Source organism: Sorex fumeus, unplaced genomic scaffold, assembly GCF_029834395.1.
Source record: "Sorex fumeus unplaced genomic scaffold, SorFum_2.1 ptg000198l, whole genome shotgun sequence".
Taxonomy (NCBI): domain Eukaryota; kingdom Metazoa; phylum Chordata; class Mammalia; order Eulipotyphla; family Soricidae; genus Sorex; species Sorex fumeus.
Window position 1 is genome coordinate 1,006,063 of NW_026606255.1, and position 13,093 is coordinate 1,019,155.

General features: G+C 44.9%; 1 protein-coding gene across 1 annotated transcript in view; it reads right to left on the reverse strand.

The window, feature by feature from the left end:
• Positions 1–13,093, reverse strand: part of TBCEL (tubulin folding cofactor E like) — a 58,834-nt gene that overhangs the window by 13,824 nt on the left and 31,917 nt on the right. Inside the window, exons 4-7 of the mRNA XM_056108176.1 lie at positions 6,110–6,291; positions 4,615–4,871; positions 3,153–3,279; positions 1,141–1,257 (exon numbers count right to left, since the gene is read on the reverse strand). Coding sequence (XP_055964151.1) covers positions 1,141–1,257; positions 3,153–3,279; positions 4,615–4,871; positions 6,110–6,291 — 683 coding nt within the window. The remainder of the gene's footprint in view (positions 1–1,140; positions 1,258–3,152; positions 3,280–4,614; positions 4,872–6,109; positions 6,292–13,093) is intronic.

Genomic DNA, 13,093 nt, shown 5'->3' on the forward strand with positions numbered 1-13,093 from the left:
AGGGAGATACACAGCCGACTCCCTGTATAACGGCAGGGCACGTCCAAAGTCAAGAGTGTTTACTTCTGCCATTCATTTGTTAGATTGGGTCAAATAAAACTACAGATATCAGGCAGACATTACAAAGTATTTTTTTCAATTTAACTCTTTATCTAAGAAACAGTTTCACACACTTTAACCTGAGACTTCTCGATTGTGAAAAGGTCCAGTAATGCCTACTTCTTCCTATCTTCTTATTTGTCGTTAATTTTTTAAAAAAGATTATTTTTAAACCATTTGTTTGTCTAGCATCTTTAAAGACCTGCCTTTTTAAAACACTACTAATAACATCTTAAGGTTTTTATACTGAGCCAATGGAGACGTCCGGGACATGGGCTCGGACAGACAGTCGCGGGGAAGGATGACTCAGATCCGAGAGGCTGGGAGCCAGAAGGACCAACTGGTCTGACTCACGCTCAGCCCCAGCTTGCAGCTTGTTTGTGGAAGACTCCTCCTGTCAAATGGGAGGACACCGAATTCTTAAAGTCGTTACAGAAAGCATGTGACTTCTGGGGTAATGATCCTGGCACTCAGATACCTGTGTATCTGATACCTGTCTGGGGGATTTTTTTTTTAATGCTTATACAGACACCATCTTTCATAGGGTATTCCAGATATTCCTCGCCAAATGCACACTGACTCATCCATAAAGGAAGAGCTTGCTTAGCCCTCAGCCTCTCTGCCTGCTCAGCTGCTCTTCTGACTTTACTCCTCCCGAGTTCTTTCCTCATCTCTGAACCTGATGCTTTTATCGAACCTTCCAGACCACAGCACTTAGCAGAGCCGAACAGCAGATGGAATGAGAGAAAAAGAGACCAATCTGGGGATAAGGGAAATGTGCCCTGGAGAAGAGAATCAAAAAGGAATCGATGCGGTAGAAGTGGCCAGAAGCTGTTAATTACTCGCCCAATCATTCTTAATACAAGTGCAAGGCTAGAAGAAATACACGTGGAAAACGAGAGGAAAGAGGTTTGCTTCCTATTTCTTCCTTAATATTTATTTCCATCACCAAAGTCAACTGAGAGGGTCAAATAATAAACTCTTCGATTTTATTAGCTCTGAAAGAGCGACTAACCCGGGGCCAGCCCGCGGGGCCTGTACCTGAACGGAACGTCTTCCTGTGGAACATCGACGTAGTAACGGATGAAGAATCTCTCGGAATCTTCCCGCTCGCCATCACTCACAACACTGCCGTTGAGTTTGGAAACAGAGGGCAACCTGCAAGCAAGAAGCAAAATAAAGTCCCATCACGACACAACGGATTCTTGTCATCAGAGACAGAGGCTACGCATGGGCTGGGTCTAGGCTGGGCAGGAGAGATGCCCTGGGCTTCACCTCCAGCCCGCCGAGAAAAATGAATGGTAAAGAAATGAAATGGCAGTCTCTGGAAAGGACACATCGAACGTGGCTCTGCAGGTCCCCACCAGATGACTCAGCTCAAGTGTTGTAAAAAGAAAGGACCGCAGACACTGGCCCTCTCCACTCCAGGTGTGGCAGATCTATGGCACATCCACCTTGTAAAAGATTCGGGCGGCACAGTCCACCCGAATGAAGAAGATGCGAGTCACACGTGTAATTTAAAATTCTCAAGGGGCCGTATTTTAAGGAACAAAACTGAAACAGGTGACATGAGTTGTAATAATATGCTATCTCACCTCGTTATATTCAGGATTTAGTTGTTTCAGCTGAAAAATAACCAAAACTATACTTGGCACTCCCCGCCCCCGCCCAATCCTTGGTATATTTACCGCACAATTCAATTCAGATCAACCTCACTTTACGTGCTCAAGAAGTTACATATGGTTGATGGTATCAGACCAGACAACAGATATAAGTTTTATTCTTTTTTTTTTTATTTTGGCGGTGGGGGGTGGGGTAGAGGCACCCCTAGCAGTGCCCAGGGGTTACTCTTGGCTCTGCACTCAGGGATCACTCCTTGTCGGGGGGACCACATGGGATCAGGGAGCAGGCTGGCCCGTCCATGTCAAGTGCCCTTGTGCTATATTAGCTCTCCAGCCCAGGGTCACAAAGGCTGTGGAGAATCTGGTTCAATAGTTCAGTAACTGATTAAAAGAAAAAAAAAAGCACAAGGCCTATCGTAAGACTTAATCTTAGAAATAAATACACTGAATTCCATTTCTTAATTTCAATATTAATTTGCATGTGAACACCCCGGGAAACAGTAAATGATCTACTGGGTGTTAGGTGGTCAGAAATATCAAAATTGTGTTATCTGGGGGCAGGAGGCAGTGGGGCTGGCCACACCGAGTGGTGCTCAGGAGAGACCCCGCAGTACTTGGAGGACCGTATCAGAATCAGGACTGGTGGGAGTCAAGTGCCTTAACCCCTGGACCACCTCCCAGGGGCTCCACATCTTGTTTAAAGAACTGCCCTTCTTGGGCAGAGAGACGGCCCAGTGGGCTGAGCGCGCCACGACAAATTCAATCCTCCAGCGAAGCCTGGTCCCCCAACCACTGCCAGGGTGACCCCTAAGCAGAGAGAAAGGGGTGGTCCCTGAGCCACCTCCAGGTGTGAGGCCCAAACCCAACAGAACCCCTCTTCTTTGTTGCCCCTTCCACACTGCTGGTTCCCAAACGGGTATGGAGTCCAGAGAGAGCAAAAGCACAGCTCGGTGCTGTCCCTGCACTCCTCAGCCACAGGCAGTGGCGCTCACAGCACACACAAAGGGAGACCCTCTGGGGGGCTCAGTCACCTGTGCAGGCAGGTCTGAGACACCGGAGCAGGACTGGGAGGAAGGAGAGCAGCTAGTCATATTTAAGCCAATCCACAGTCAAGAAGGCAAAGACTCTGCACTCAAGTTCTAAACTAACGAGTCCAATTTCCAGATATTTACAGCTTACAGGACCACATTAGTTAAGAAAACTGACTAAGAACAATTCCCTTAGGCCCCTAACTTTCTTTTCATCAGCCCCAAATAGGACTTTAACCACTATTCAGTATTAAAAAGCAAAAACAGAAGAGATCTACGAGGCAGGTTTTCAGGGGGCCTGGCAGGCTGAGCAGTCTGTTGAAAGAGAAAACCTGCCTGTCCCTGTCCCCGGCCCCCTCAGTGAAGTCCCAAGAAAAGAGGCAGAACAATCGAGGTGACAGACCTGGCGATCACCAACTTCCGCCGCTCCTCAGTGGAATATGGCTGCAGAAGTGGGATTCCTAACAATCGCACTTCTTCAAGCTTGGGGAATGAATTTAGCTTGTCAATGTCTTCCCAGGATTGCAAACCTGATGGGAGAAACACACCGTTTAAGGAAATCCAGGAACGCCTACAGATGAGCAAAGTGCTACTTCCCTTAGTCCTTTCTAAAACGTTAAGTGATCATGAACTAGTTAGAAAGCCCGAAATGCTTATCAAAGAACTGAAGACAGCTGAACAGCATCGCACCCTTGGTGCTCGCTCCCGCTCCTGCTCCTGCTCCTGCTCCCATGGCCCGAGAGCCCTTTACCCTCTGGCACCCACGCACCTGCTCCACCCACTGGGCTCGCAAGGGGGCTCACGTGATCAGTTCATAGTCTCACTAAGCTCAACGTACGCCATGATTACAGAGCCATAACAAAAAGACGGGATCAACTCCTCTACCTACCGCAGGCCAATTAAACATAACCATTGAAGAGTTAGCGATGACACGTACTAAAATTCTTCATAGCGAATTTTAAAGATTTTGGAGGAAGACTACTAGAACCAGGGACCAGCCACACTTTTGAAATAGGGAGAACAGATTTTAAAGTTAAAACAGACAGCCAAACCCTTATGTCAGAAGAGGCAAAAATAATATTCTGAAGTTTTATTACTTAGTTTTAAAATTCTTTCTATGACTAAGCAAACTGTCCAAATCGATACTTGGCACTCTCAAGAAGATATTCTTTTATGATAAAGTTACTCTATTTTACCACACATTAAATCCATTCCGGAAAACAATGTGCCCCTTGCACGAGTTCATCTAAATGGATCAAGTTTAAGGTGATTATGCGAAATGAACTACGGAAGTAGTGAAAGACCATCAACAAATTGTTTCACTCATATGTGAAAAACAATTAAAGCCCAAAACTTGGCGGAAAAAAATAGGACTTTTAGGCTGGGTACAAACTATAGTGATTATCAGAGGGCCAGAGGAAGTGGTGGAGGCACTGGAGCGGCTAAGGATGGGGAGCGGGGGAGTCTGACAGTCAGAGGGGGGAGGCTCTCTCGATGTTCCACAGTATGGTAAACCGACCATCCATCAGGGGAAAAACAAGGATGAATACGCTCTAAAAATAAACCTCTTTCATTTTTTGAAGACAGTCATCCCTGTGACACAGAATCAGATGGCCACGGCCTAGCAACCAATTAGATACAAGTGGCTGAAAATGCGAGCGGGCATCTCCAAGGCACACGTGCCGTCTCTCTCGTAACCGAGGTCCGGACGAAATGGTCTAGTCTAAAACCCTCTGGCCTGTTTTCACTGTGTGAGCTGTCAATGCCGTCTATTCCTTTCACGCATGACCCCCTTAACATACGAATGTGCCACTTAATCTTCAGCAACCCAGGACCTGAGGGCTGTGACTGCAGCGCGGCCTCACCTGACTTGTGCAGGCTGATGGAGCGCAGGTTGGGGAAGAGCCTGGCCAGCGAGTCGTCAGGCTCCTCGATGGCGCTCACGTGGTTGTTGGCCAGAACCAGGGTGTCAAGGGAAGGGAACATAGCGCCCAGCTTCCGGATCTCAGTCCAGTCTTGGAGGTTGTTGTCTGTTATGTGGAGCAGCTTAAGAGAGTGACAGCAAATAGAAGGACAAGACACTGTTTCGTAGTCATTAAGGCACAGGAAGAGCTCCTCCAAACTGCAGAGGAAGAGGAAATGTTTTATTATTGAAAGCGGCTGGATCCCTGACTCGCGCCTCTTCATTCAGTGAAGTGCCTTCTAAGGTGTAAGACTACTTAGTGGTGTGGAAAAAAACGCAAAGATGCCTTTCTAAAGCTGACAGTAGCTAGAAGACAAAACCTAGCACATGCATAATGGCAGAGGACGAATTATGTGCTTAAATAATTACGTGCTAACTCAGTGGGACTATGAATACAATGGCACATCACACAGGCGCAGAGGCAAAGGCTATAATAAGAAGAATCAAAAGAATGCCTGGCCGTGGAGGAAGAGGACAGAGGAGTCATTTCCGGAAACTGCATTAACAAATAGTTTTGAAGTAGAACTGACCATCACCATCTCCTAAATATCTACTTGGGTCAGGCTCCATGTCAAGTGCGCCAAGGACTCTCCTACTTTTACAGGACTGATACAATAACCTAACTTACAGAGCAGGACACAGCTTAGAGAGGTCAGCTTATCAAGCCATCTGGTTGGTAAGTAGAAGTGGGATCTAAAAGCTCCTTTTAGTCCATGCTAGAGGTTGCGAGCAGCACGGAAACCAATCTCATTAGGATGAATGAGATACTCAGATGGAAAAACAAGGTGAGACCAGATTCTCCAAGGTCTTGTTACTTTCCTTATTAAAATGATTTAAAAAAAATACGCTTTCATATATTTCTTGAAATTGCTTTCTTTTGACCACTTACATGCAAATACAGAGATGGGGTGAGGGGCAGGGAACTGTTAACGATGCATTTCTAAAGTGACAAAGGAAAGTGTAAATTCTTGCTTGAATCATGGAAAAAGAATACAGGTCCATTTCCTCCTCAGGCCAAGTAGGTGTTCAGTAATCTCGGTGTTAACATACTTTAGAGATACTCAGATTTTTTTTTTTCTCCTGAAGAAAAGAACTCAGGCAAAAGCTCAAATCAGGTAATCAGAAGATTGAGATGGAGAAGGGTGTGGTTGATCACGAATGACCAGAGCTTCTCAGGGGTATCTTCTAGCCTGAGGAGGACCTATCCCATGTCTCGGGGTACTCAACACTCCACACATTCTCCAGTGAAAACGCTGCTGGTGTACCCTCACGCCCGCGTTGCAAGTACTGCGTTTCTCTGACCCCGCTCTCCATCCAACCTGCAGTTCTAGGGTTCCCATGACGGGAGGTGAGCAGTGACTGGCTAGCCCCCTCTCCACCATGCTCGCGGGGCTTACTCTGGTAACTCCTGCAGTATCGTGTGGACTGTCTCCCAAGAAGCTTTGCTGTTGTTGAGAACAAGTTTGCGAACCCCAGAGAAGGACCCGGCACATGTTCTTTCTAAAACCGACAAATTCAGAGGGTTGGAACTCAGGTTTAGAAACTCCAACTGGGGAACATTTGACACAATTTTACTGACCTAGGGAAGAAAAAGAGAAAAGTACATGAGGCAGTAATCAGAGCTTTTAAATTACAATCACGCTTGAGGGTTCCTGGGTCTCCACAGGACCATCACACGCTGAAGGGTGGCACCCACAGAGCGTGGGGAAGTCGAATTTGTCATTTCACCCAATCTTGGCAAATAATTTAACTTTTTCCTATGAAATAGTAACGCCACAGAAACGTAATGGTACAAAGGAAAGATTTCCTTCTTTAGTGTAGTTTTTGATTCTGCTTCGATATCCTCTTTGCTAAATGGAGAAAAGATCATTTAAATGACTTTTTAGGTTGCAAGTTTCTAAAGAGCTGAGATTGGATCGCGCAATTCTCGTTTGAGTATCTCTTTTCTCACATTCTCAGCACATTAAGGCTAATTTAAGTTTATTGAAGACCACCTGGTAGCAATCCAGGTGTTCAAAATCGACTACATAATCATAATCACTCAGCAAATAATTTCAGCTTGGCTCCAGACTTATTAAACTTTAAGATATATTTACTCAAAAACAAAGGCAGCCATTCTATCTCACAAAAGAGAAAACATGACCATAAACTTGCTCACTGAGCTGGTACCTTGGCAGACAAAGCGGGGGAAGGCAGGCAGGCATCGAGCTCCCTGCCTTGAACTATTGGCTCTTCTTTTTGACAAGGCCTATTTCACTAAATTTGAAAGAAGCTTGGAAGGTAACTAAATAGCATCTTAATTTTAATAAATGAGGAAGCTATAGCACAGAAGCATTAACTAATTTTACCATGGTTTCATAGTCACAAAAATAAAATATGAGATTAAAAAAAATCAGAGCCATTGTTCGTTCCAATTTGTCACAACCAATAAAATCATAAAAAAAAAAGGAAAAAGAAAGAAAAGAAATTGCTTAAAACTGGAATGAAATCAGTGCAAGGGGCTCAGTAAGTGATTTGAGTCTCATCTGCAACAGCAAAACTGAGGCAATACGGAATCTAAGAAAAGGCGTAGAACAAAATAGAATCAGCTTTAGAATGGGAAAAGTCAGGATTCCAATAGGCTCCAACACTTCCTAGCTCTGTGGGTCCAAATCAGTGATTTATCTTTTCCCAACCAGGGCTGAGTGACAGCATGGAGGGGAGGGAGCTTGCCTTGCACATGACCGACCTAAGTTCCATGTCCAGCATCCCACAGGGTCCTCTGAGTCCACCAGGAACGATCCCCAAGCACAGAGTAAGGAGTCAAAACGGGGTGTGTGTGGGGGGATAGTAGCCACTTACCATGTAGCATTATTGGTAGGATTAAATGAGGAGGACATGTGAGGCACTTAGCTAGTGATGGGTCTACCTTTTAGAAATTCCTCATCAACATGGTGCCCGCCATGGCCATGCCAACGGACTCTGCGCCAGGCTGTTTCACTTGGGGCACCCCAGAGAGGGGTGGGTGAGAGCCCTCCCTGCCCCAATAGACCCAGTCCCAGCAGCCGAAAAACTCCAGAACCCAGCCACCACCATGCTCAAGGCTGCTCCCCACACACCCGGGCTGAGCCTAAAGCACGAGTGAACGTATTCCTGGACACATCATAAGACACTCCCAACCCATTCTCCATAAGTACCACACCACATCTGATGGGGTTCAAGTAGTAGGCAACAAATTACAGAGGCAAAAATATATATGTGTATGCATATATATGGGCTGGAGCGATAGCACAGCGGTAGGGCGTTTGCCTTGCATGCAGCCAACATGGCCAACCCGAGTTCGATTCCTCCACCCCTCTCAGAGAGCCCGGCAAGCTACCGAGAGTATCTCGCCCACACGGCAGAGCCTGGCAAGCTCCCTGTGACATATTCGATATGCCAAACACAGTAACAACAAAATCTCCAATGGAGACGTTACTGGGCCCGCTCGAGCAAATCCATGAACAACGGGAAGACAGTGACAGTGATATATATATATGCATATATATACACATACACACATAGCTTTAGATTTATATATGAAAGCTCACATCACTCAACCTTTAACATGTTAGTGATATTCTTAAGAATGTCTTAATGGCCCCTGCCAAAACAGAACAATCTTCACGCTGTCTCCTCTATACTTTTTTGTAGCATTTGCAGCGGTTTTCCATAACAGACAACACAAAATATATCATTTCGGTTGTGCTTTGGGACAGGGATTGGGTATTGGGATGGAAACATCCCCAACTTGGTGGTGGGAAGGTGTAATGGTGGTGGGATTGTTGTTTGAATATTAACTGTAATCAAATATTGAACTACCTTATAAAATAAAAAAAAAGAAATTCCTCATCAATTATTAACCAGTAGAGTATAAACTCTATGAAAGCAGGGAGAAAACTTACATAGTTTATCACTGCATAGTGAGCACCTCATAATTATTAAATGGCAAAAAAAAATGAATGAATATAATGACTACTGATATGATAGATATAATACACACTACTATCTCAACCTTGGCTACTCAGAATTGTCAAGATTCACTGTAGAATTTTAAAAAATATGCTGACTCCCAGAATCTACCTAAACTACTGAATCAAAATCTCTTGGGGGGAGCAAATTTTGTGATTGCGACTTAGGACAGCGGTTTCTTTTCAGAACTCCAAAACAACGCCAAGAGAGCAGGGCTGAGGTGTGTGGGCAGGACAGAGATATATTGGGACCGAGAGTTCAGGGGCTCCAAGATGAACGAGAAGCAGAGTGATTTCCAGAAGGGTCAGAGAGGACACTGGAGGGAAAGGTGCTGATGGCCATGCCTCCCTCAGTTCTACATACCCACTCTCCCTCTTACTACACGTGAAGGTGAGGATGCTATCTCTTACAGCAAACACCGAGCTCTTCACGTATTTTCCTGCTTGATCCCTTTTGCGATGGAGTCGTAGCACGCTTTTTTTTTTTTCAATTCTCTGGCTAGGTTTTGGAGTTCCGTGTGGGGCCGCAGCACAGCTAACAGCATAGAAGGCCCAACCCCCTATTCTATCACCTGGAGACTAAAGATGAAGGTCTTCCACAAAAAAAAAAAAAAAAAAAAAGATAACCAGCTAGACTGACCGTTTTTCAAGGGCAAGAAAGGACATAAAGAATTTGCGGTCTGACTAGCTCATCCAGAATCTGCTAGTTGTACAAATGAAATCAGTAAGAACAAAATCCTAAGCACCACCCCTTTAGTGAAGAGAAAAATACTGAAAAAATGTCTAATTTAAGGGTTTTCAAAATTTGTCTCGGAGAGAACCTCCAAGACAAATAGGTATGTGCTGTTATCTTCATAGTCTGCACGACTGCCACTGTCCTCTGAGAGCGCAGAGTGGGAAACCTCATTCACTGGAATCAACCACAAAGATAAGAGGGGACTATACAGCCTCTCAACTCATGCACAAAAAAGAATATATAATCTAAGTATTTTCTGTCAAGGGCTGAAATCAGAAGGGGTTGACTGCTGGTCAGGTTCAAATTAATGGTGGAATTCTAGATAAAGGGGCCAGAGAGCTCAAGGTGGCTGTGTGCAGGGCGCCCAAGGCACATGTGTGTGTCTGTGTGTGTGTGTGTGTGTGTGCGCGCGCGCGCGCGCACGTGCGTGCAGGGGGTCCAGAGCGCATTCTGGGTCTGCAGAGGTCCAGGCTTGAGGCCCAGCCCTTGAGCACTGCAGGTGTGGCTCCAACCCTTCCACCAAAAAAACCCAAAGAGCAGAAAAGATGATATTCCGTTTACAAGGAACATTTACTGTAACAGAAAAATGTCCTAGTGGCTCACGCTGACATTCTGTGAGCCTCAGGGCAGTGACCGACTCCCCCTCCCCCCTTTTTTTAATTACAAATATAATTTTATTTATTTATTTTTTGTTACTGTGTCTGGCATATCGAATACTCTCGGTAGCTTGCCGGGCTCTCCGAGAGGGGCGGAGGAATCGAACTCGGGTCGGCCATGTTGGCCGCTTGTAAGGCGAACGCCCTGCCCGCTGATTTATTTTTTAATTTTTATTAGTGAAACACCATGAGGTACAGTTGTAGACGTACAAATTTTTGTGCCTGGGTTTCAGTTATACAATGATCGAGTACCCATCCCCCCTTTTAACGCTGGAAAGGGAAGCTCTTGGGCAGCAACGGGCTCCGGTGGGGGTGTGAGGTCCGAGGGGACCACCCACACCCAACAATCTAACACCATAGCTCAGCGACTCCATGGGAGACCCCACTCTGGCTTCTAAGCAGTGGACTCTTAAGAAAACGGGAAAGGGTGTAAAGATAACAATCTGTAACCTACACCCAAGCCATTCTCTACTTTACCCGAGCTCTTCATTCTCCCCACCCCTCAAGTACTTGCTTTAATTTCTTTTGTAAGAGGTTTTGATAAGGGAGGGAAGGGAAAAAAGGAGACAGCCTGGGAAAGGAAAAACAAAATATCAACTGAGCAAAACTTCAAATCAAAAACAAACTAAAAAAAAAAACCCTCACATCTCTTAAAATAAAAAATAGACTCAATTTAGAAGGACAAAGACAAATCTTTGCCTCCTCCCAAACAAAAGCAGGGTCCTCTCCCCTGATTGATCTCCATCTGCAGATAGCAGACAGTGCTTGAAACTACAGAACGTTACTCAGAACTTTTTCAAAGTACGAAAAAAAACTATATTTAGTACTTATTAGAAAAACACTATTAATATCAAGTAAAATAAAATTAGTTACAGCCAGGAGCAAATGACCGTCTTGACAATCTGCTCTTTGGGTTGTGATGGGACTGAAACGTAACGTCTTGAAACCATGACCAGTGGGATTTGTAGTCTGGTAGTTTTACTCTATAAGTTAGTTATCTGTTACTATTTTTCCCATCTCTCTGTGTTTTGCTCTATACTCCAGAAGACTGGGATCATCTACAGTTAAGGAGAAGGACAAATATGAGGGAATGATTAAAGCAAAAATAAATTTAAAAATAATGGGAGCTGGAGTGATAGCACAGTGGGTAGGGTGTTTGCCTTGACCATGGCCGACCCAGGTTCGATTCCCAGCATCCCATATGGTCCCCTGAGCACTGACAGGAGTAATTCCTGAGTGCAGAGCCAGGAGTAAGCCCTGTGCATTGCCATGTGTGACCCAAGAAGGAAAAAAAAACCCAAAAGAGGGCAGAAATTATTGTTTGAACACTGCTTGAAAACAGGGTATAAAGCACACTCAGGAAAATACAAACAGTATAAATATACACGACACTCTGGTTACACACAAGTTAAGAAAGCCTGGGAAATAATTAGGGTAGACCTTTGTCTAAACATAGAAAAGGCAGGATTAACTAGTGCAAACTGTGTTCTAATCTATACTTACATAAACCATTCTTCTAAGGTGGCAAGTACCTTACTACTAAATAGGTCCCAGTTAGCAAAGTATGAACAAAAACTAAAACCAGAGGAAAGAAGTTAGAGAAATCAGCCTGAATGTAAATGCCAAAGTGGCTCAGAGGAAGGCTTGGTGTGACCTGTGACCTGGGAGAGTCCAGGAGCTAGGTCCACACCCTGTAATCAGCACCACAACTGCAGGCCCCTGCAGTGAACCCTTGGCTCAGCTGGCTGAGATTCTGGAAGTGGCTTCAAGACCCCCCCTGAGCACTGTTTGGGAGATGGGAAAAAACTCAAACAGCTCATCAAAGAGTCCGCAGGAACTCAACGGCTGGGATCTTAGGGAAGGGGCTTTGCAGAGAAGGTCTTTTTTGCAAGTGTGCAGTGTGGATAGAGCACACATGTCAGATAAAACCACACAGAGCCACAAAGGAAGAGACTAGGGATTAGGGGCCACAGAGATAGTACAGTGGGTAAGGTGCTTGCCTTGTGTGCGGCCAACCTGCGTTTGATCCCTGGCACCCCACATGGTTTCCCAAGACCACCAGAAGAGAATGACTTCCTGAGCGCAGAGCCAAGAGTAACCCCTAAGCATCTCTGGGTAGGGCCTCAAAATAAAATGAACAAACAAAAAAGAAGAAACAGATTAATTTGTTCAATAGTGAATTATATCAGTTGCTTCAATAAAGTCAGTAAACAAATGCATGCATGCACAATAGACTGCTTTTTAAAATCTAGTATATTTGTACATATTAAGAAATCACTTAGAAATCAAGATACATATATCTCAAAGGAAATACCTTAGTCACAAAGGAAAGTATAACTGAGAACACAGTTATCCCAGTAAGACTATGAAATTGCTCAGTATGCAAGACTTTAAAAAAAAAGTCTTAAGTTTTCTTAGAGAAGTAGCTTAAAATTTGTACGGTATTTAATATTGGAAAAGTGCCTCAATGATTAATTTTGTCATCATCTCTGTCTTATGGATGAGAAGTCTGAAAACACAGAAGGATCAAAGGAGTTTCTTTAGACCCCAGGAATAGCTGAAGCAAGTAGTCCTGATCAATCCTTAAGACACCACCATTTCTTTATAAATGCCACAAACATCTGAGTGCTGAGTGCACGTAGCAATGGCAAAACAGACAAGACCGGGACCGGAGAGAGTACCACAAGCAAAGTGCTGGTGTCGTATGTAGCCAACTGGGTTTTGATCCCCAGCACTGCACATGGGTTCCCAAGCTCTGCCAGGAGTGAGCCCTGAGATGGGCATCAGCTCCTAGTAGAAAAGCTTTTGAGTAAGCAAGAAATGGCACTGAGTGACAATAAACCCCCTCACATGGCAGGACACAGGTGCTGAGGGAAGTGAAGCTGGCGGCGAGGCAGTCAGGGGAAGCTGCTCAGGGAACAGCAGCCTGGACCACGTGCTAGCTACAGAGGAAGGGGCTGGGAACACCACGGGCAGAAAAAGAGCAATAACTTAGAGTGA